Source organism: Amblyomma mixtum, chromosome 8 (genome assembly GCF_055824585.1).
Source record: "Amblyomma mixtum isolate Tamu chromosome 8, ASM5582458v1, whole genome shotgun sequence".
Taxonomy (NCBI): Eukaryota; Metazoa; Arthropoda; class Arachnida; order Ixodida; family Ixodidae; genus Amblyomma; species Amblyomma mixtum.
This window is the reverse complement of record NC_143019.1, coordinates 51023763-51048424: the sequence shown is the minus strand read 5'-3', so window position 1 is coordinate 51048424 and position 24662 is coordinate 51023763. Positions and strand designations below refer to the sequence as shown.

The window sequence follows — 24662 nt, the reverse complement described above, 5'->3', positions numbered from 1 at the left end:
CCGCTAAAGGTCAAACGTAACTGCGGCCAGGTCACGCGAAGGCTTAAAAGTGCGAGTAGTATTGCTTTCGCAATAAAATATTAGGTCTGCCTGTAACGACTTTTCACATCCAGTAGGCCACCTTTCCTAGCAACATGCAGCTGCACCCGATCACAAGCATATATTTTAAAGTGACAAAACTACTGGCAAGTAATTACCTGCAGGCCCCAAATTACCCCGCATTCGATATCCTTACTTTGATACAGCAAGCCTCAAAATCATTGCTTGAGGCGCTAAATTTGAATACAAACTCCCAAGCAGGTGCCAAGACCAGAAAATGTGTACAGTCAGCATCAATAGGAAGGTGATTGGTTTTATGTCAGCCAACAAGAGCAACAAATTTTTCCTGGAGTTACAATCACTTGCTCTCCACTAAAGTGATAGTGGAGGATAGAACAGCCCAAGGGCCTGATAAGCTCATGTTTTTTGAGAGGCCTTCCTGCAAAATAAACTGCAGTATAAATGTTCAGTACAAGTAGGGCAAACCTAAAGTTATCAGCTTCGTACTGATTCTAGCAACAGATTGTACATGACATATAGTAGCAGAGAAAAAGCAAACAAAGATATTTACTGTTGTTATCAAGCGCACAAGGGCCACACATACCAGGAACTCTGTCCTCTGGGTTTCATAGGCAGAGGCCGAGCTGGTGTCGCTCTGCATGAGCTGCTCTATGCGCTGGTCCACTTGGTCCATCCAACTGAGGAGGCCATTAAACCTGCACACAAATTACGTCACCAAAGTCAAGTTTCAGCGATTCAAGAGAGTCTGCAAGGACGCCTTCCAGCAGATGAGAATGAGTCTGCAAACGCATGCAAGGTCCATCTGAGCCCATGCTGACCAATTTTTGGGGGGCGGCTCATCCATCACGATCTCTACAATGTAGAATTTGATTTCAGCAGTAAACTTGTAGATGTTTCGGATTTCAGGCAAGTCAGTATCAGAAGCAATTTTTTTAAAAGTTACCAGAGAACCCTTGTTAGCATGAACAACCACTCAAGGTAAATGAATGCAGGAAAATATTTCCCATAAATGCAATGGCTGGAGTAAGAGGCTTGTCGCAAAACATGCAAAAAATACAACAGCTTCTTTCTGTGTGGTTAGCCTTCCCTTGTGTACGGATTTTTGCACTTCGCTACCATCTTGAATTAAAAATACTGCTGCGATGTCCAACAGTTGCACTGGTAGATAATTTTTCTGCTACAGTGGACTTAAAAATAATCAGCACATCCTTTTAATTACTTTAATCAGAGCAGAAGATATGAAAGGATTAAACATCCCATTGATAAGTACAAAACAAAAACAGCACACACAGAGAAACACACTGCATTTGGAGAGGACAAGAAATGCTGCACTGTGATGTTTTCCGCATACCGACACAGCTTTGAGGGTTAAGATTGAACTCTTTTTAACTTCCTTTTTTCAAACCTGACCATATAAGGGGTGCAAGCCATGAAGAGGATTGTTTGGCTACTGATATTTTTGCTTTTGCAATAGTCACTGCCTATGGCACTTTCTGTGTGTGCATAATTGTGTATGTTCTTGATTTACTAGTGAAACAAAGATCATGACAAAAATAGCAATGGCAATACAGGTTACCCCACAACTTTTTGGCCAAGCAATTCCTGATGTACGAAGCCTTTATACTGCATGCTTGCTGACACTAAACCAAACAATTCGGCAGCAAGGCCAACATATAGCTATCTGAATTAAGGTAGATAAGCAGATAGTACAAACACACACAGTTTGAGCAATGTTTCTGATGACCTCGACTGCCTTATACTGAACTGTGCAGCCCTGGAAACTTCTCCACTGACTTCAAACTATAGAAACTTCCCACTCAAAAGTTTTAAATTTATTACTTGACAGGGAAGGGCTAAGAGGGAAATTGCTGTGGATAGCACCAGCTTTGAGCCATGCACCAGACTGATCACATTGGCAGTGGCCCCGTTCCCTGAGACAGACACTGTGCACTCACTTCTTGGAGTACTCGACCCAGTCGTCCTTGGGCACCTGCAGAAGCCGGTGCGTGGTGGTGATGCGCTCGTGCAAGACCCTGAAGCGGTTCTGGCAGTCAGACAGGGGCGCCTGGTGGCTGGGGCAGGACTGCGCCAACTGCTGCATCTCCTCCAGGCAGTCCTGCAACGTGCCCATCTCCCGGGACTTGTTGAAGTACTCCTGCACAAACACAAGTGAGGATGATCTTAAGGACCCAGGCAACACTCTTACCACCACTTCCTTGAGAACAGCGCAAAAGTGCAAAGCAAAAGTGAGATTATCATGGTGCCATGGTCTAGGCTGGGAATTCTTAGTCTTTTAAGCCTTAGAAAACTTCAACGGCTCTCAATGGATGCCAAGGAACCGTACTTGTCTTGGCCTCAGTCCCTTCCGGCCTGACATGCATGCAAGGCAGGGTATGTAGACACATGGCTCCTCAAAAACAATGATGTGTTGTGTTGGGTTTTATGGCACATAGGCAGCTAAGGTCATCATAAGCCAAATGAAAGTTTTAATATGTCTGTTTGGTGTGAGGAAGTTTAAAGATTATTTTGTAACACTACAGCAGGTTTAAGACGTTTCTGCATCTTTTAGGAACGAAACACTCAAAACAAAAAAAGAAAAAAATTCCGTTAATAATGACTGGCTATATATGCAGGTAGTGAAACAGTGTACAGTAGGCAATTAGATTATAATTAGTCATAATATTAGGTGGGTAAAAGGAAGCTGTAGTTGGGCATGGATGGATTTTTGCACTTGGGGAACCCAAAAAAGTACTCCAAGGAACCCAGGAGTTCTGTGGAACCCAGTTTGAAAACCCCCAAGCTCACGGATATGCAGCACGGCAGAATTTATGGGATGTGCCATGCCCGCAAGTGGGCAGATTTGTGCTCTGGTTGCATATGAGCGCATGCTACTTGACAACGAGAGTGACCAGAACCACGACTCACTTCATGACGAGTAAGAATGACACGGAAGTTTCCACCCTTGTCGATGAGTTTCTGCTCTTCATCTAGCTCCTTGTTGAGAGCCTCCAAGTTGCGACCAAACGATTCGCTGAGTTCTGAAAACAGCTCGTCATCGTTGAGTCGAGGCAGCTTCTGTTGTACCGCCTGTTGGAGAAAAAAACATGGTTGTATGGCTACATAAGCAAACAAAAAATAAACAGGGTATAATACAAAGCATAATGCCTATGCTTAAGGAAGATAAAGCCAAAAAGACTCCTCAATCAAAACAAATGCTCCTAGCAGCCATTCATCATCATCATCATCATCATCATCAGCCTGACTATGCCCACTGCAGGGCAAAGGCCTCTCCTATGTCTTTCTAATTAACCTTGCCCTTTGCCAGTTGCGGCCACCGTATCCTAGCAAACCATTAACTCTTAAAAAAAGATGTTGCTACACGAGCTATTTTCCACAACTAATTCAAATAACTATATCAAAAAGCAAACAAACAAATATGTATCACCTCTAGGTAATCTAAGGCTAAAGAAACAAATAGTTGAGTGGTTTATGTCAACATATTCAACAACACCAACTGTACAGAGGGAACAAAGCACAACGACCTTAACTCAAGCCGTTTATAATGCGAATTAAGTTACAGGAGAACTAAGCTATATGCTTGTTTATTTCCCGACAACATCCCAGGAGAGCTGAAAAACAACATTTCATACATTTTCATAATACAGTCAAGCCCACTTATAACAATATTCAAGTGCCATGGAAATACCATTGTTATAACCAGTAATTGTTATAACAGGGTTGTGCCGAAAAAAGAAAAGATGACAAACTTCAAAGCATTTAATGACAGTAAATACCCGAAGGGGTTTGATTGTTCTAATGCCTGTAAAAGCTCATTAATTCGAACTTCAGGGAACCGGAACAATGTTCACCGTTCACCGATGACCAAAGCACCACCATCACTGCACCACTAGGAGCTTCGCACACCTCCACGCCACAGGAATCAAGCCGGTTTTCCGGAAGTGATTCTTATGGGAAATTCAAGAAGCATGCAGAACTAAGGGCGTGGTGACAGCTGACAAGTGAAAAAACGTGCTGGCTGCATGCACGCGCACTGCACCGCCTGGTTGGGGGTACGCATGGCGCGCGTAGCCAATGCAGCAACGCAGCTCGCCTGATAAGATGACGCCTGCACCTGGGACACGTGAAATATGTGAAGCAGGGACCGTGGGGAAGTTAGCCAAGAACAGCGGAAGATGGGACAACGTATGCGCTGCCGGTGCCCGCCATAGCTCAGAGTGTCAAAACAAAGAAAAACGCGTCTGCACATTTTTTCTGCGAGCGGCTGCTTCGCCAAGGCTCCCTATCATGCTCCCTACTTTCTTCTCTGTGTGGGCCTTTTGCTCAGGGAAACGCATTCACGGGTTCTTTTGCTTTCATGGCGTCGCTGCGCCGGCTTAGTCCATTGGTCGACCCCACATGCACGGGCTTTTGTGTTGTAAGCATGGTTTTGCTGGTGTGGTTGTAGCATATCCTTGTTTTGTTTTTTTTTCTATAATGGTTGACACTCAATTACGAGATTTAATTGTTATAACCAATAATGTAGCTTGACAGCATTGCTATAAGCAGTTTATTTTACCATAGAACACATGGTAAATCTGATGGTGCCGTGTCTGACCATTGTTATATCCAATATATTGTTATAACCAGTATTGTTATAAGTGGGCTTGACTGTAATATCTGTTGTGAACAACACGGTGTGTCATGAAACACACCATTTTCTCTCACAAAAAACTCAATGTTAGAGGAGCTTTCCTTGGTTATCATAAAGCACTAACAGGGCACAATGAATAAAAAGCGAGTTACCTTCCACTTATCCTTGATGTGCTGAACTCTGGCCTCGATGGCCGGGTGATCTTCAGGAGGCAAAGTGGCCAGAACATCTTTGCTTGTCTGGATCACCCTCAGCAGGATGTGCTCATAGGGCTTGCTGAAGAATGCCTGAAGGTACGCAGTGAAAATTCACAGTAGCAACATCTTCTGTTTATGCCCCAACAATTAATGAAACAACTCCAACCCCACGACAGTAACTGAAAAACTGCGCAAGGTCTTTTTAATAAAAATAACCACCCCAACAATGTCTAGCCTATTTCACGACTTTTCACAATCTGCAGTGCGGCCTGCATGATGCATATTTTTTCCATTGCAAAATAAAAGAGGAATAAAATTTCAAGAAATCAGTCATGATTTTGTGGTTTTTACTAATCATCCACAAATTTCTCTCTTGAAGGTAACATAATGACATCCCGCACACAGCACACAGGAATAATCAATTTTTCAACTCAACAGACTTTTTTAACCCATACAAGCAAGAATTTTCACCAAGAGTGGCAAACAAAAAATTTGCCATCCTTTTAATGCAACTGTACACAACTACACAAGGGTGCAACTGTAAGCAAGACTTCTTTGTTACTTTTACACCTCTGCATCATCACCACCATCATCATCATCATCATCATCAGCCTGACTACGCCCACTGTAGGGCAAAGGCCTCTCCCATGTCCCTGTCCTTCGCCAGTTGCGGCCACCGTATCCCTGCAAACTTCTTAACCTCATCCACCCACCCAACTTTCTACCACCCCCTGCTGCGCTTGCCTTCACTTGGAATCCAATCCGTTACCCTTAAGGACCAGCGATTCTCTTGTCTTCGCATTACGTACCCTGCCCAAGCCCATTTCTTCCTCTTGATTTCGACTAGGATGTCATTAACCCGCAATCGTTCCCTCACCCACTCTCCCGCTTCCGATCTCTTAACGTTACACCTCTTCCACCCACCTAACTTCCTACCGCCCCCTGCTACGCTTGCACTCTCTTGGAATCCACTCCATTACCCTTAACGCATCTCTGCATAGCGAAACGCTGCCAACAGCATCGGGGAGTCGGAATTAGTCACCAAGTTGACAAGCTCACCCTGGCGGCCTCGGGATCCCTCCTGTCAGAGACGTGCACCTCTGCTTTGCTGAGCCAGTCCAATGCTCTCTTCTCAGCATCGTACACGTTCTCCCACCGGTTGGCCGCCTCTTGCAGGGCACGCTCCCACTGCTCAGCCAGCGAGGCACAGTTCTGCAATGGGAAGCACCACACACATGTTGCAACAGGTATTGACACTGCCACCAATCACTTTCGTGTCATTAAGTGGCCTGTGCAACAATTAGTGGCATATAATGGATTATAAGCAGAGTTTCCGATGAGAAAATACGTGTCTGGTAGTGTGTATGTGAAGCTTCAAGAAAGCCAGCACAGGTTGATGCCACTCAGTGGCAAGCAGCTGCTGCTGGTGTCCGTTTGACAGAGATGTTTGTTTCTGAATAAGAGACATGAGTTAATTAATGTGCTGAAAATGTGGCTCGTAGAGACTCTGCAACACTTTGCCCAAAATTCGGCTATTTTAAAGGCGATAGTTCAGATATGCAAAATCATCAAGAATGTGCGGAGTATGCGACTATGAGATGACACAGTCAGATGGCCACTGACTATGGCCAATCATTATGCCAGTGGCATGGTGCAAATAAGCCCCATTTTTTTTTAATTGGTGTTGCGCAAACTGTGCAATAAGCGCATTCAAGCGTAAAGTGAGTCATAGACGTGCCTGGAAGCGTTCGTTGAGCTGGGCCATTCTTGCGTCGACCCTGGAAGTGTCCAAGCCTGGGCAGGCCCCGACTTCCTCTCGCAGCTCTCGGTGGGTCTTGTTTTTGCTCGCCAGGAGGGCTTTCATGGGACCCAGCTGGGAGAAGAAAGCCTGCAGGCACGCAAACATGATGAAACAGTTCTTTTATTATCGCGTATATTATTCATTTCATTTCATTTATTGCTTCTTTAGAGGCCTGAAGGCATTACACAAGGCATTACATAAGATACACCAGTTTATCTTCTAAGCATGCGAGAGTACTTGCATACATTTTTTTGCATACACAGGAAGTTATTAGAAGAAGCAATTAGTATGATCACACTGCTCAATCAACAACTACTGGAATGTAGCAACAACCCATCAACAAACTTTATTGCTATCACAATGCTTGCATTTTGCTCTGTATGCATGCCACAGTAAAAGGCAGGAATTTTCTCATCTCATACAAACACAACATCATTTTCTTTGCTCTCAAATGGCTATCAAATGACAGTAGGGGAGTCATTACTACCTGAGAAATAGATTAGCTTAATGAAGGCATTGTATGGCACAACATAAACTGTGTGTCAGAAAAGCACCTTGAAAAACTAGCTTGTGTTCTCTTTTAGTCTATGTGCTTTAGTATGTTACACTAATGTGATGGTGTGAGCTCTTCAGACGAGGGTAGAATAGATGACAGACGCTTTTATTACCCGGTGCTTCTCAAGCTGGTCCTGAACCAGGGCTTGCGTGTTTGGCACGGCATAAGTGGAAATGGCCTCCTCGGCCTTGTCAAGCCAGCGATCCAGACGATCCAAGTCGGCGTCCAGGGCACGAACCAAGGATGTCACCTGGGTCACAGTGCAAAGACGCTGCGAGCAGCGGGCCTCCATCCGAACTTGGTTCTCCTTTTCCTGCACATGAAAGATAAGGAAACAAAAAAGAAGAGAAAGATTTGTGTCAGCAGCCGCAAGTCTACCCAAGGTAATTAGATATTTAGTCCACACACTATTGACGGTGCACGAGAGAAACAAGCCATAAAAACAGGATAATGAGACTACGAAACTGGATTAAGACAATCACAAAAATGATGAAGCTAATCCATGCACCATGATAACTGTCATTGGGATTTCTTTCACTGTAACACAGCAGCGAACAGTAGCACAGAAATATGCAAAAGTAATTGCCATGCCGCTTTTTCAATTTTTTTCAGACACACTGACAAGTTATGAAAACTGATTTCTAACACATCAAGAGATAAGGCACAAGTAAAGTCTAGTCTATGTCTCTCAATCTTTAAAATTTCAACACCATAGTATGAGCACAGAAGTCCAAAAACCAGAAAAGGGCATCCATGTGCCCTGTGATGTTAGATTCCCAGGTGATTGAAATTATCCTGGAGCTCTCCACTACAGCACCTCTTTCTTCTTTCACTCCCATCTTCCTCCATTCCCTTACCACCAGTCCGGTGTTCACTTTCATTCACCCCTCCACGTACATTGGCGGTAGAGGCATTAAAGCAGGAAAATACAAGGCCACATACCTTCTTCATGTCAGCCATCATCTTGTCAACCTCTGTGCGGCTTAGGTCTCGAACCAGAACCTGGGCTGTTCGGGACAAGGCCTTGTACTGTGACCGCTGCTCCTCCATAGTATTCTGGAACCTCTGTGAAGTAGAGAACAAGGGAAAACAGACCGCTGGAATCAACACCTGACTGTAACAGTTTTGCACTTGCAGCAAGATAGCACATAAGATCAGTTTTGTTTGGTGTGGTTTATTGGGGTTTAACGTCCCAAAGCAACTCAGGCTATGAGGGACGCCGTAGTGAAAGGCTCTGGAAATTTCGACCACCTGGGGTTCTTTAACGTGCACTGGCATCGCACAGTACACGGGCCTCTATAATTTCTCCTCCAAAGAAATTCTAGCCGCCGTGGCCGGATCGAACCCGCGTCTTTCGGGACAGACATATCAACATCAATAAATCTACTGGAGAGCTATGCTCCTGTCACAGCATGATCATGGGAATCCTACCAAAAGGTTGCAGGTTTCCACAGAGAAAATACAATGGACTCTCTCTGCTTAGCTGAAACCAGTTTTATAGAGATCTTCCAACAAACAAAACAGAATTACAAGGTAGGTGAAAACATCTAAAGATACCCCATCTTTGTCTCAAAAAACGTTGGCTGCATTTGCACTCGACATGTACTTAGGAGCAGTCATGAGGCGGCAAGAAAAGCTACATTGATGCCAAAAGTATTCATAGGTAAAGCAAAGGAAAAATCCTACATGCAGCCACTAGGTGGCTGTATATTTCAGGATGTTAATGTAATCATTCCTTTGTTTGAATTCTCCCTTCATTTTTAACCTGTAATGACATGATATACATTCCTGCTTCTTGCAGCAGCAATTGGTCACTAATCATATGACACCAATGGTCACTACCAGCCCAAACCGACAACAATAAAGCAGTCTGACAAAACAAAAATTAGAAAATGTTGCTAGACCTATGCTAAAAAATGCCACCACCATCTGGAAGACGTTGAAGTAATGAGCGTTAGCTGTTCGGTAGCACCACCTATCGTCCATGTGATGTATTGCCACGTGATTAAGCTACTTTTCCATTTCGTCCCCTGACATCATACTCGCACAGTCCTACCTATATCCACCAAATAGGACCTGACGTCATCATTGGCATGCGGCAGATGGTTGCTTCTACAGTGCTCTTGTAGATGGCGCTACAAGTCTCAGTGCGAGATGTGCTGTTTTCTAGTTGCTGCCACAGATGGTGCTGTGATCTCAGGGGGGATAGCAGACCCCACGAAATCTCGAAACGTGATGAGTAGTTGCTGCCACAGATGGCGCTGTGATCTCAGGGTGGTAGCAGACCCCACGAAATCTCAAAACATGATGAGTAAGAGCTAACACTCTTAAAAAAACAATCAGACCACAGCAAATGCAGCCCGTTTAGTAAACTAGAGCAACTCGCTACTAGGATCAGCCCTGTGAAGAGCTATGTGCACGTGCCTTGAGGTCCTCAGCATGTTGTTCCAATGATGGTACATCGCAAGGCACATGGGCAGTGAGGAGGTGGTCTGCCTGTGCCAGCCAGTGCCTGAGATTGTCCAGACCGGTTTGGAATTGCTGTGTTGCCCGCAGGGATTCACCACTGCTCAGGAAAGGATGCATCTGCATGCAAAATGGACACAACTGTATCAGAGAACAGCTGCGAACATCATATTCGACTCTATTCAAGTACTCGTTACTATCCGGAGAATTACAGTCATTTGGCACACTGAAGCTAAGCCAATATGTATTGCAGGAAAAATTAAATGGTTTCTAGAATTAACGAGCCAATAAGGGTTTCTTTCTCTGATAGATAAAAATTAAATAAAACATTAGCCCATATATGCCATGTGTCCTACGCCAATGGGCATTGAAACTCGCTTGGACGTCCTGCGGACATTCAGGATGTCTTCAGGACGTCCAAGGGACATTGAGTGTTTATCGGGCTACATGTCAGACATCACTTTTTTGTGCAGTAAATCTAAAAGTTTATTGTGTAAAAGCTTGTGCCCGTTAGCGTAGGTTCAAGAGCACCTAATCTTCCCCTGTGCAAAGATTGCATTATGTGCGTTCAGTTTTGTGCATTGTGTGCATTCAGAAACATGTGGCAATCCTCTGGATGCAATGTTGGAAAGCCAGCCACATCGATTGCAGCAATTCTGCAAGAAAACAAACTTTTTTCGTGCACCATCAAAAGGAAACCACTGTGCGGGACGAGAAATGTGAATTTAAAGTAGCTGTCAGATGTTTGAGCCTTTACCACATGTAACAAGTAGCAAATTTTCCTAGTATCCGACTCTGTAGGTCGGCTCATAAGTCAGTGCTGAGAGAAATATTTCCACCAATAAAAGAATGACTCCGAACAGTTAAATGTAATAAATGTTTTATATCGAAAAATACATTAATTTTTTGAAATTTCTGAAGTTACGGCACATATGGGTTAAATCAGTCATACATATATGGCCCATGTGTTCTTTGTTTCTTCTCCATCAACTCTACAAAGCAAGTGCCACTATAAAATAACACCAGTGCACAAATCAAGCAAGTGCTATCAAGTAAAAAAAGAGCTCAGTACATGCTCTTTTTAATCGCACTGCGAACTTGCACAAGAGCTTTATCACAAAAGTGGGTTGTTCGCACATCTTTTATAGCCACAACTTTCAGTAAGCACTAAATACCTGTGGATAAAGAGAGTCCCATCGTTGCTTGATGGCTTGAACTTGGGCTCTGATTGTTGAAGCAATGTCGTCACGACACGTTGCAGCCAGGTAGTCTCCCGATTCAACAACGTTCTTCTTCTTTTCGTTCCAATTGGGAAGATCCTGGAAGAACTCCTGGAAGAATAGAAAGACAGATAGAGCCTTAAACTATTATGGCACTGCTCAGAAGTATGGCTTTACAGATGCTTATGTAAACTTTGCAAATCAAACCATGACTGAAGAGAAGGGCAAAAGAAAGACAAGCAAGTTATGCTCACATCTTCATATTACATTTTACCATGTGTTTCCTTTTATAAGTACGGTCGATCCTGAATATATTGAACTCAAAGGGGATCGCAAAATAGTTTGATGTATTGATAATTCAATGTATGAAAAAATGAAAGCAGATAATCCTGTCTGTAAACTAAGCAAGAATACACTGCACCCATGCCAGTAGCGCACTTCTTGTAGTGACGTGCCTGCCAGTGTGCAACATGTTGCTAGGCCTAGCCTGCCCGCATCAAAACTTCAGCGGACGGTGCTTTGCAACTAGCCACTGCCTATGAAAGGTTTCCTACCCCATATGAGAAGTCAGTTCTTACCTGCTTCTTGGCAGGACTTGATTGCAGTACGATCTCGGCTTGGTCCAACCACTGAACCACAGGTCCATAGAGTGCATCATACTTCTGCCACTGAGCCACAACCTCACTGAGCACATTGCCGGAAGTGCGAAGTCGTGTCGAAAGCTTAGTCCAGTGGTCATGAATGTCACTCAAGAACCTGGCCTGGTCATCAACCTCTTGAAATCCTGCAAGGACCAATTTTACGCTGTTGCGAAAACACGTGACACTGAATGCTTGCAAATTCTTCATGGAGCAGTTTACTAGCTCATGCAGGCCTGACTTACTTTTTCGAGCAAGCATTTCAACTGGATTATCCTCTATTCGTTACAGGAAAGAGATGTCATAATACAGAGACACAACAAATAAAAAGATGCTACACATGCTCCAAAACAAACTGTGTCACCACAACAATTCAGAAGTCCACAAGGCACCACCTTCGAGCTTTCATTTTTACAACATTACGACCTATTGGCACTGTGTTCTTTCATCACTTTTTTCTTATTGACCAACTTTCATTAACTTCCCTCATTTTAATCTCCCGGCCTTCCGATATCTTTTTCCTTATCTCATTCTTTCAATCTCAACATCTCTCTCACATCAGCCTCTGCCTAAGAGCCATATGTCAGTAGTGCCTGCTCCAACATTGTTTTTTGCTATTTTCCTAGTACGAACACAATCCTATACCCCACATATCTAACATCTAAATAGTGATCACCAAGGTACAAGGTTCTTGTCTCATCCTATTGCAATGCTGGTCATTTTCACAGTTCTCTGCCACTCTTTCGCCTACCTATGCCTTAATTATTTCATCCTCACAGACAGCCGTATCAAAAATGGTGCAAAGGCTTGCTTTGCAGACTAAATCAGGTGTCAAGCATGAATGAACTACCGTCCTGACATAGTTTTTCTTTTAGCTTGCAAATATTTAGCGCTGTTGGTGGTGCTATTCGAATGTGTAGTGAAAAAGCTGGCTGCCAGGAGACCCCTGAGCAGTAGCTGCCACAAGGTATGATATGAACACCATCTCACCAAGGGCTGATCCTCTCTGGCACATGTCCAGGGCCTCTTGGAGTTCTCTGAAGAGGCGATCAAACTGCTGGAACACCTGGTCTCTTTCCAGGAGATCCCTGTGCCTTCTCAGGAGGTCCTCCACCTGAACAACCCAGTAGATAGTTGCTGCTCAGCATGCATTCCATTGCAACACAAGGTAGAGTGGTTTTCAAGTAACCGGCAAAGTTTACCCACTTCTAATGTCCCTTAACATAGCCCAAAATGACCAACTGAAACAAGCCAAACACAAATGGAACCAATTAATTTGATTGATTCCAACTGGTTTCCTATTAGTTCCAATTGATTTTTGACTAGTTTCAACTGGTACTTTTTTACTAGGCAGCCTCAATCGGATGAGCTTCCTTTCTTCAGCACATGTGCTTCAATGCACTCCACCAGCTTGTCGAAATAACGGCAACAACAAGGTATTTTGCACCAAATGAAAATAACTTTTCCTGCTTGCGAAGCATGACTAGCAGTCTCTCTGCATCATTAGTACCGTTGGAAGCCGGAAGAAAAATTGATAAACATCTCACACCCCCGCAAGGCAATTCTCATCATATGTCACAGAATCTGGCAGAAGTGCCACGGGCTGTTGGCCTGAAAGTCAGTGAAATTTATGGAGCCTAGAATTTTCGTGCACGACCCTTCAGTGGTCTTTCCCTGTTCCGATTCTCCTACACCACAGTTACAGGTCAGTGCGACAATGGTTCTGAACTGCCACTGCTGCTGCAGTTATGGCAACGTGTCAATCCTGCAACGAAGCGTATCGCCTGGCATCATAGCTGCCAGCTCTGTTCCACTGCACTACATACCTGAGTGCGTGAACCATGCTTCTGTTCCAGCTGGGAGACGTGCTGCTCCACGGATTTCACGAGTGCCAGCAGGGCAAGCTTGCGCCGCTCCATCTCTAGCAGCAGCTGCCGCTTGCACACAAGCGAGGACAGGGCTTCGAGCCGCTGCTCGATGTCGGCCAAGTGCTCTGGGGCCACGGTGGCCACGATGGCTGGCGAGGATTTCTGGTCGGCCAGCCACCTCTTCACTTCATCCAGGTCACTCAGGATGGACTGTAATGAACAACACGAGGCCTAGATGACCACAGGTACCTCCACATGGCCGGTCGCAAAGCAGTCCTTCCACTTCCTCTGTCGGAGGTCTAGGGGTAGAACTCGTTTATCGCACCAATGTCACATTGACCCTCTAAGCCACAACATGTCGGTCCCCACTTGGCAGCCCACTCCGCCGTCCAACGGGCACCAATCGTCCCGACGCATGTTTTTTCTCTTCGCACATAAAACCAACCTCGTCCCCTAGCCACTCCACACCACTACCCTCGTAACCCTCAGCATCTCACACACCTACCCACCCCCTCCCTCCAGGAGTGCCTGGTTGACTTCAAACAAGTTAGAGGACTAACTGGTCCTAGTGGAACAAGGTCATTTTCTCCTCAGTGACTAACACAAAGTTGCCTAAGAAAGTGCTTCCTCTCTATCTCTCTAACAAGTACCTAAGCACAGTGATAGATAGGTGAGGATACCGGCTTGTATGCTAGCATATAAGGAATGGTTTGGTTTGGTTTATTGGGGTTTAACGTCCCGAAGCAACTAAGGCTATGAGGGACGCCGTAGTGAAGGCCTCCGGGAATTTCGACCACCTGGGGTTCTTTAACGTGCACTGACATCGCACAGCACACGGGCCTCTAGAATTTCGCCTTCATTGAAATTCGGCCGCCGCGGCCGGGATCGAACCCGCGTCTTTCGGGTCAGCAGCCGAGCGCCGTAGCCGCTGAGCCACCGCGGCGGGGCGCATAAAAGGAATGATGAATGAAATAGTGAAGCACAGTACAGAAATTGTAATAAGAGAGAGAAGTACATGAGATAGTAAAATTGTTTCGCTAAAGCACATGAGATAAAGTACATGAGACAAATGCAAAAGAGCGGTTCTTAGTTTAAGTTCTTTCTCTTTCGCTTTTTTCTTTGTAACCCTTTCCAACTGTTTGCTTTGTGCCTGCATACAACATTTAAAGAGGCTGCACTCTTTTCTTTATCTCCTTCTTTGTACACTTTTTTGTTTTTCAGACTTCGACATGAGAGCGGATGAATCTAAGAGCAAAACTTCACTTGCCTGATGTTCGGCCAGTTTGGAGTTCACGGTGGCAGCATCCATCTGGCCCAGTGCGAGCTTGTCATTGCGAAGCCTTTCCTCGGTCTGTGTCAGCCACTCGGCAACCTGCGCCAGCCTGCCGGGAAGGCCAGCGTCCAGTCGCTTGCGCCATTGCGCCAATCCGGATTCAACCGCACGCCAGCGAGAATCCATGAGCGGCCATGCTTGGCTCAGTACAACATTGCTGTCGGCGCGTGCTGCACGACGTCCCAGTCTGGCATAGAGTTCACGGTGTGCATCCAAGTCTCGGCACAGGTTCAGGTAGCTCTGTGAGTATGACGGACAGTTTCATCACCTTTTCCATACATCTCCACATGCCACGCTCACTTTCGGAGCTCACAGCATGAGGTCTCTTTACACAAGAACGAAAATACCAGCTCTTTTCGAAAGTATATCCAGAACAGAGCTAAGCTCACAAACCTTGCTCAGTCGTTTTTTATCTGTGCTACTAAGCTGTTTCCGAAAACTGCAATGTAGTTTTTCATACTCATTTCCTTTTTTAAAGACTGCCCTGGAACTGCCTCCAATACCTTTCTTTTTTTTTTTTGAACACTTATTAGAGCCCCTGAATGAACCTGCTCCATTCTCAATAACTGAACACAAAACAGAGCACAACTGGCGCGTTAATTACCAATGCTCGTCTGTTTGCAAAGACACACTCTCAGCTCTCAATTGCACTGTCAAGCTGAAAAATCTTGAGAAAGTGCTTCATAGCAGAACCAAGAACTACAGGAAAGTTGACAATTGTAGAAGAACTGCAGATTGGGCTAATTGGTGTTGATTCATAGTGGTGGTTCAGCAGCTCAAACACACACAGACCAAGAAAGAGACAAGACACACAAACCAGCGTTGATTTGTGTGTCTTGTCTCTTTCTTGGTCTGTGTGTGTTTGCGTTGTTGAACCACCATTATAAAGTTGACAACTAGGCAAGACTGAAGGCATTCGTAATGGCAGCATTCAGCATAAGAAAAGATGAAACAAGCCATGTAAGAGACTGCATGTGTCCTGCGTTTGATCATCGAGAGGCACCGCAAAAAAGATAGCTAGGAAGAGATGTGAGGACCCAGAGTCGTGTACCTTCATCTCTTTCCATGTTGCAGTCTTTTTCACACTATTTCATGATGCTTGACAAATACCAGTTTGCCCAGTTTTCTGTCATCCTGTGTTATTCTTGTGTGCATTTAAATCTTTAGCAGCACTGAACTGCACCTGCCATAAGGGCAGCCATGCAACAACCCAATGGGCATTGAAACTCTCCTGGACGTCCCATGGATGACCCAAACGTCCACAGAACGTCCAAAGCAGTTTCAGTGCCCATTGGGAAGACAAGGCAGCAGCCGTCTACCTGGTATTCCTCTCGGAGGTTGGTGAGGGGCTTCTGGAGGATCTGTAGGGTGCTCTCGGCCCGCTTGAGGAAGGACTCGAGGACGGACAGGTCGTCCTGCGCGGGCGTGGCCGATGTGGGGGAAGACACGGTGGGCGAAAGCGGTTGCTCTGGGGCATATGTGCCAGGATACTTGTGCAGGAACTGGGCCACATAAGTCATCACAGACCGCTCGTCCGGCTGGGCCACGTCCACGTCTGCAGAGGAGGGCGATCAAGAAAACACACAACTCAGCCGAGGACAGATCATTTGAGATACAAACCTGCTCAGAAGAAACGTGCACTAGCTTTTCGACACAAAAGCACTAGAGGCTGAGAGAAAGTTCATTGACATGAAAACATACTTCATAAACCGAGGATGTGTGCTTAAAATGCTTTGCTTTTACTGACCAGAGACAAATCATTCAGAGGTGTTGGCAGTTACGGACAACTGCGCGTTTTATCTATCTTCCTTCCCATGCAGGTCCTGCTCACTTGCTTACACAAAACTAATCTTATCCCTCAGTAGAACTGTTCACAATTTGGCCTGAATACAGTCAAGTTTACACTAACACTGCAGCTGAAGGAATGTTACTTCTGCATTCAATGTGAGATATTAACTCCAATTAGTGACTGCATATTAAAACATGGCGGGCTGAACAATGCTGTACTCTATGCTTTCAATGTTAAAGGTCAAAGTAGCATGCAAAAGCCCAAAGAACGTGCAGGAAATGTGAAAACTGATCAAGGCACGCAGGTGCCATGTTTGTCAGTGATTCAATGCACACTTTATTTCACTGCTACACATTTGACCATGCAAATTCCACTTTCACCTAACACAGCTATCAGCATTGCCTACCAGTTGCGCGTACAGCATACTTTTGACCCCAATAGTAAAAACCGCAAATATACACCAATTCCCTTAAAACCATGCCTGAAGTTCACTTGACCTATAATCAAAATTAGCAACCAAAAATTCATGCTAATAAAGCATTTTTCACCATTTGCAACACTTTTGCTGGTCATTTTATGGAATCAGTAATAAACACCTACTGAACATGTCACTGGTTCACCTGCAACCAGAAAAGTATGAAGTACAACAGCTCAATGAAACATGCCTATTGTGAACTTGGATACCACAAATTCACAGACATCCCTATTTCTACTGTCACATCATGCCAGTCCCATATACATATACATAAATCTTGAACACTGATCTTCTGTGGTTTATCTGAAACTTGTCAGTTGCTTCTTTAACACTGCTGGGCAGAAAAAAAAGCAAGTACGAACGAGCCCTCTGACGTACCCTCGGGATCGAGTAACCGTGGGATGCCCAGCTCCCGGTCGGCAAGCGAGAAGGCCCTCTCCAGGCGGCCTCGAGCATCCATCTTCTTCACAGAGTCCAGGTCCACCAGTGAAGGCTTGATGCAGTGCACGATGGCCAGGAAGGCCATGCCATCGCGCCAGCTGGGTCCAAAGTCATTCACCTGGACACCAAACCGCCTGCAAAAAAATCAACAGTGCAAGCTCTCAGTGCAGTGTCAGGCAATGTTGTGTGCACAGAATCGAAAGCAAGCACGTCACATGAATCAGCCTGATGTTAAGCTTAATCACTGGTTCATCCTCATTAAGTTCGGGATTGACTGAAATCTTCTCTTACAGTGACAGTGAAAGTCTAGCGTTAAGGTAAGATGAACAACAAATGCAGCTGAAAATACCCGCAACTACATATTACATTGTGCTGGTTTTGAGCAACGCTGAAAAAGCCTCGTACACGAAATAGCAAACCTACTTCATTTTTCTGCATAGATTTAAGGTTAAGAATTATGGAACAAAAGACTGCATGATATAATGAGAACTGAAGAACAAACCTCAACAAACTGCACGCAGAATTAAACAGTAGAGCTAAGTTTATGGCTGCCCATTTCACAGTACAACAACTTCATTTTTGATCAAGGTGGCAGAGGTAGAACATCCTTTCAGACCGTGGGTACCTTCCAGGTTAGCAGCTGGCAACTGGTTGAGCTACCCGTGGCAATAAGACTACCAACTTTGGGATCGATTAAAACTAAATCCTTCTCTATGATGCCACATTCCCCTCTCCCACACATGAACAACCACTTCCAATTCACTGAATAATCCTGTCATTGACCAGGAGGTAAATGCGAGAGTTTTCAGTTATGACACAAAACGACAATGCCACTCACCTCAGAAAAAGTCCTACATAAAGCTAGTGCTGCCATAAATACACCACAAAGTCAGGGGATTAGCACTTGTTCAACAAAGACACAGCCAGAGCTTTCACAGTCTGTACAGAGTGGTCTGTACTCAATGAAAAATTCAGTTGTTAGTCCAACCGTTGTCCTGTGTAGTTCTCTTCTAGTGTTTTCGTCTTTTTTGGCTGGTTTTCTCGCTTGACTTCACAGTATAGTACCATAATTTCCGGTGTACAGTCCACACATGGTGTAGGGCTCAATTTTGGCTGAAAAGAATTTTCTTTACCAGACTGTACACAACCCACATGCAATCAATGCTTGGTGTATTGTCCACACCCAATTCATATAACCGCGTTGGGGATTTCATGCTACATTCGGCAATTTTGAAAAAGGAAATGCTGTACAGTCCACACCTAGTCTGCATAGCCCAAGATTTTAACTTTTAAACATGTATAGCCTGCAGACTGCATACCAGAATTTACAGTACTTCGCATGCTCCAGCCCGGTAACAGCCAGTGTAATGTGTGTGACTGTGCCTTACTGGCTGATGCTGTTCTTGACCCAGTGTAGGAGTGCCTTGCGGGCACCACCTTTCCATCGTTCTGCCGCGGTGGGTCTCCTTGGAGAAATAGGTTGGGCGGCCAGCTGCTCCTGGAGTGTCGTCGACTCCAGGGAGCTGTCCTCGAATGAGGCTGGGGAGCCGGCGAGGAGACGGGTGTGCTCCTCGATCTGCGCCACATGCGGTAAAGAGTGAGTTCTGGGAGCTGTACAGAAATGTCAAATGCCGGCACAAAAAGAAACCCCACCGATAGAGTACGCTGTCATTTTTCTAGTAGTAGCAGTAAGAGGGTTTTTGATAGAAATATGAAAAGGTGCATTAACTGCCTCTTGCAAAGAGGATGCCTCAATAGCCCAGTTTAAGCGGAAAGATTGGATGGAAAGTGGAGAAACAGAAACCAGAGAGGAGAGAGTAAGGGTGAGAAATCATGGCCTGAGCGTTAGCGTATGTATGCTTCACCTTTAACAGGAGTGAACGGGACCAAAGATTGTGTACTATCAGGTTAGATCACGCGCAAATACAGCACTGCTAGAATGAAAGAAACTGGCCAGATTTTGCCCTAGGCAAATGTTAAGTGCAGTATAGTTTATGCGAGACAAATACAAAGCTTAAATTTCTTAAATGTGAACATAACGAAAAAACAAGTGGAGAAATACATGAAGAGTTGCAGGTGAAAGCCTTCATACCAACTTCAAAAAAATTTGTTGAACAACCTCCTATCTAGAATTTCTGGCCTCTTAATATGCACATTAAAAGTTTCCTTTAGCAAACGACATTATTACACGAATAAACAAACACCAAAGAAGCACTGGTGTGAGCCGACAAACAGTCAACCAACAATAGAACCCACGGTAGCTTTAGAAGCAAAAAGTATGGCTTTAGGGAAGTATGTGCATGCACAGGACGCTCACCTGGAAGTGTAAGATGATGGTCCATATAAGACCAAGGACGATGGCAGGTTTTCCATCCACAACATCTGTAGCATTTATGTTGACAAGCTTGATCTGAAGTAAAGCAAAGGATGCATGCTTTATCAATGCATGTCAAATTTCATGACAGCCCTTCCAAATAAGAGCCTAAACATTCAAAACAAGGGTCCATGATTGTTCAATGCTTCGAAGTAAGTGGCATCAAACATCATGCTAGAGGAATGAAAATTTATCTCTTAATTATCAAATCTTTAGTAATGTGTGCATATCTTCAACTATGCACGCGTCCACAAAACACACATTTCTCGTCACTTGCAAATGCTTTGTCGTCGAAGTATCTCAGCTGCACATTAACAATGTTTTTTTTTTTGTTTTTTTTTTATTGTGAGCCTTCGGTCTTTCTACACTTTAGATGGATGTGTTAATTCAAAAGCAATAGTGACGAATCATCCCGTTAAATGTCAGTTACAAATTATGACAAGCGCGCGAGAACTCGAGCACAAGATAGCGCACTCACCCGTCTGTGCTCTAAAAATCGCAGGACTGTGTTCACGTTGCTGAGAAAATGAGGCCTCCGCAGGATGCGAGCGCGTTCCCTCGGCTGGAAAAATAAAAGTATAGTCAAAGGAGTTTCGGTTATACATCACCCCGCGCAATCTTCTGAGGCCTGCACACAGTCACAATTCCCGAAGTAAGCTCGCAAGAACACACAGTCTGCAGACACTGACTGCAACCACGCCGACTGTGCTTCGCCAAAGTGCTAAAAAATAAGAGTGGTAGTTGTAATAAATCAATACTGTTGTTACAGAAAGTTTGCACCACTGCCTAGCTTTCCCGTCCTTTCGGGGTTCGGCAGCACGCAGTGATCAAATATCAAGGTTCCACTTCCTGTGAGGTACAGCTGAAGAATTAAGCACTAAGTAGGATCTCTAGCTTTACTTTGTGCGCGTAGTGTGCCAAACGCACATCAACAACGCTTTCCTACCGATATGATGCAATTCATGCGCCGAGGGCGCGCCCAGGAGTTTCTACAAGCGAGCCCCGCGCCTTTTTGTTTACATGACGTCACGCAATCACGTGACTTTCCCAGAGTTCACGCGGGACACATGGAGCGGTAAATTCGAATGCATGAAGCCACAGCGCGGCTTTTAAGTAGGACGGAGTAAGTAATTTGCTCATTGATCACCGCAAAAGAGTTTGCTGGCAGATTTTTGGCCCATGGTTCATACGAGAAAGAGGGCGAAGCGAAAGAGCGGATAACAATTATTTACTTTATCGTAGTCGCACACGCGAAACTCCTCAAACGCAAGAGACAGCAGGAAACCACATTCCTTTCAAAGAAAAGGAAGAAAGAAAGATTTTTCTAAGTGGAAAGCTGACCACCATCATATATGTTCCATCACTATTTTATCGCCGTCATGAGTATCGTTTAATGCTGAAGGATTAATTAGAGTCCCGCGAAATCATGCAGTCTAAAGACATCGTTCATTGTGATGCGCTATTAGTTGAAACCACAAGTGAATAACCATGCAAGAAGAACAAGAAACGAAGGAAAGTCACTACAAAATGAGTCATTGATGTTTGGCCCGCCTAAAAATTGGCGTTTCGTAAAGGTGCAGTCCAAGGCTCCGGCCTTGAACCTCAATCCCAAAATGACGAAGCTCCATTCTTTTGAAGGTTAAAAACATCATCGTCATCGTCACCTTCATCACCCTGACCACGCCCACTGCAGGGCACAGGCATCTCCCGTGTCTCTCCAATTAACCCTGTCCTTTGCCAGCTACAGCCACCGTATGCCCGCAAACTTAATCTCATTCGCCCACCTAACTTTCTGGCGCCCACTGCTACGCATAACTTCTCTTGGAATCCACTCCGTTACACTTAAGGACCAGCGGTTATCTTGCCTTCGCATTACATGTCCTCCCCAAGCCCATTTCTTCCTGTTGATTTCGACCAGGATGTCATTAATCCGCGTTTGTTCCCTCACCCACTCTGCCCGCTTGCGGTAACATAAAACATGATTAAACATAAAATTATTTTTCTCCGAAAGATGAGGAGATTAGCATTTGTGAACAGAAGCAATCGACGCATAATGGCGTCGGCACTCACCAACACTTGTCCGGACAGGCATTCTAGTAAGGCTAACAGTTTCGTTCCGTCGCGTAAGTCTTCGATAACGTCATCTACTCGCAGTGGTGGCGTTCTCTGAAAATAAGAATAATAAAACTTGTCATGCCCCTAAGTAAACACTTAGCAAGTACAACGCGATAGCGACAGAGAAACTCTGCGCAACCTGACATGGACCACTTAGCATCCATCTTGGAATGCCTTCTTTGTCTTTGCTTTTTCTTTTCCATTTCTTTCTTTTCTTTTTATCCCCCTCCCCCCTCGTTAATTGGTCCAGAGCCTGTTACGTCACATCGACATCGACGAATGGGAATTTCGTTCTCATACCCTAGAAGTTGCCCGGCCGAACGGAATTTCGTTATCACATTCCAGGGGCTGCCGCCGAACGTATAGCGTAAAAAAAGTGAATAGAAAAAGGCTTAGCACCCTTACGAAAACATTCACTAGAATTTGAAAAGCGTTGTGTGCGAATTAAGTGGACATCTAAAGAAAATCAGCAAAATTCGGCCAGATGTTCCTGCATTCGATGCAGATTGTGCCGGGGCGCTGCCAACGTTTCTGCAAGACTGAGCGCGGGATATCATGCAATGTTCTGTAGCAGTAATCATCATCATCAGCTGGCAGTCACGTAATATTTAAGCGCGACTGTCACTTGTGAAGCGACAGCACACCCTTTTGTTATTGCGTAAGATAACGTTGCTTTGAAGCCATCTCGGGCGAGTCGTCAAGTCAAGGCGCCTACTTCTAAAACCTATCCGGTTTTATAGTCTTTGTAATCAGATTAATGCCTGTCTTGGGCAACGGTTTTGATACACGAGGAAGACGTCGGCATTACATGGCAACGAAGGGATACATTAGCTCCCAACCTCCATGCCAGGACTCCATAAAGACCGTGATTTTTATTCCTCCCTTGCTCTCCTTCCCACCGTGTGCAGAACTTTCCACCAGGAGCTTGAGGTTCCGCCTTTCCCAGCGGGAGTCGTTATCCTCGCAGACATTAGCTGGAATGCTGCACAAGACACTGAGACTCACCTGTGAGAGGAAGTTGTTTATCCAGTTCATGAACACTTTCTTCTGCACCCGCTCTTGTTCGTCTGGAAAATACAGAAAGGGAAAGATGGGGATGCTTGAGACGCTGACCAACTTAATCCCAGTAGTCATCGTCATAATCACTTACACCTTTAAATTCCCAACGGAGATTCCAGAAAGTGGAATAAAAGCTTAAGAAATGGCACATGAAGTGATTACTCGTTTGAACTACGGATAAATAAGGGTTTCTAAATAATATAACTTTTGTTATCGACCCAAAACAATCCTGGATATGATATTAGTGTATGCTAAGTATTCCGCACAATGCGTAGTACGGGTAGACGTCCAGCAATGACCACAGTCAGGCATGGCTGCTAATGTGACAGAGGGTGACCTCTATGTCTCGACCTATATTTTAACTGAGTCCCACAAACGCCGATTTAACCTGCTCTCTTTCATCCATGTAGAATTCGGTGCATTCTGCAATGCACTACTTATAGGTGGCCCCTCACGCAGTACGCCCAGCGATTATTTGAAGTACGCCCTCTAGAAATTATTTCCAATAGGCGGGCAGAAGCACCCATGCATATTTCCTCTGGTGCATTACGCATGTGGACGGAGTAGAACACGTTGTGAACACCGTATTTCACTCCCCAGGCCATTTAGATGGAGTGCGCAGCACCCATAACGGAGTAAACAGCCGCTAAATAGAGTACAGCAGCCGGTTTACTCCTGCCATGCAGCCTACGTTTTTTTAGAGTGCAGCGTATCGAACAGTTTCCTGAATCCGGCCACCGTTTCTTTTGTTCGCTTCTTTCACTGTGCGCCATTATTCGTCTATACGTGATCCGCATTCTCCCGCAGAGTTTCCGACAGCAGACGATAGAGGTACAGAAGTGGAAACGCATTGCCTCAGTCCTACAGCAGTCGGTCGAAACGACGTGTATATAATTAGAGGCAGGGGATTCACTCGCACACAGCCTATACGGTGGACACGTGGAGGAAGAGAAGCAGACAGAGCATCCCTTTGTATTGTTGGCTGGACATGTCGTGCTAGCCACGTGTCAGTCTCTCTATCCGTCATGTTGAAAAGAGGGAAGATGAATCATTCGCAGCTTCCCAATCAAGCCAGCCGTCATAAAGAAAGGAGGAAGAGGAGGAAAAGAGTCGTTATTGAGCATCCCCCGTGTAGAATCCGTAGGGAGACCTGTTTGAACAATCGGCGGAATTCGACTCCACGCCACGTTGTGAATTGCATACAATTGCCCAGCTGTCTCCATGTGACACTCCGTGGGTGTAATGAATAGTCGCCGATGCTTCAGAACGTTGGCAAGGGCATCATGGACTCTTCCCGTAACGGCGTCCAGTAACGTTCGCTTAGATACTAAAGCCTTTGGGGGATTAAATCTGTTTAGCGTTAGGCGTTCACCATGTATGCATATGATGTTTGTAACACTGTAATTCTCATGAGAAGCCAAAAAACGCTAAAATTGAGGCCCTGTTCGGACCTCCTTCAACGATGCACTGCCTTTTCGGCTTTTTACCATTACATCTTCATTTTTTTTTATGTGTACGTAACACTGCCATTTTTTTTTTAATTCCGGAAACTAGACTGGCCTCTGCATATTTAGCAGAAAACAAAGCCAGACTGAAAAAAAAAAACGTGTCACGGCTGT

The 24662-nt window shown here is 44.9% G+C and overlaps 1 protein-coding gene across 12 annotated transcripts in view; it reads right to left on the bottom strand.

Moving 5' to 3' along the window:
* LOC149332392 (uncharacterized) overlaps positions 1 to 24662 on the bottom strand; it is a 372379-nt gene that overhangs the window by 263873 nt on the left and 83844 nt on the right. For all 12 annotated transcript variants that reach the window (XM_089557313.1, XM_089557304.1, XM_089557316.1 and 9 more), the window contains 21 exons: positions 22990 to 23051; positions 21940 to 22035; positions 20348 to 20431; positions 19813 to 19905; positions 18884 to 19071; positions 17433 to 17629; positions 16110 to 16345; positions 14725 to 15030; positions 13416 to 13667; positions 12580 to 12703; positions 11530 to 11735; positions 10907 to 11062; positions 9690 to 9851; positions 8208 to 8330; positions 7378 to 7578; positions 6647 to 6796; positions 5968 to 6120; positions 4864 to 4998; positions 2986 to 3147; positions 2016 to 2215; positions 644 to 755 (listed from right to left, as the gene is read on the bottom strand). In XM_089557313.1, coding sequence (XP_089413439.1) covers positions 644 to 755; positions 2016 to 2215; positions 2986 to 3147; positions 4864 to 4998; positions 5968 to 6120; positions 6647 to 6796; positions 7378 to 7578; positions 8208 to 8330; positions 9690 to 9851; positions 10907 to 11062; positions 11530 to 11735; positions 12580 to 12703; positions 13416 to 13667; positions 14725 to 15030; positions 16110 to 16345; positions 17433 to 17629; positions 18884 to 19071; positions 19813 to 19905; positions 20348 to 20431; positions 21940 to 22035; positions 22990 to 23051 — 3398 coding nt within the window. The remainder of the gene's footprint in view (positions 1 to 643; positions 756 to 2015; positions 2216 to 2985; positions 3148 to 4863; positions 4999 to 5967; positions 6121 to 6646; positions 6797 to 7377; positions 7579 to 8207; positions 8331 to 9689; positions 9852 to 10906; positions 11063 to 11529; positions 11736 to 12579; positions 12704 to 13415; positions 13668 to 14724; positions 15031 to 16109; positions 16346 to 17432; positions 17630 to 18883; positions 19072 to 19812; positions 19906 to 20347; positions 20432 to 21939; positions 22036 to 22989; positions 23052 to 24662) is intronic.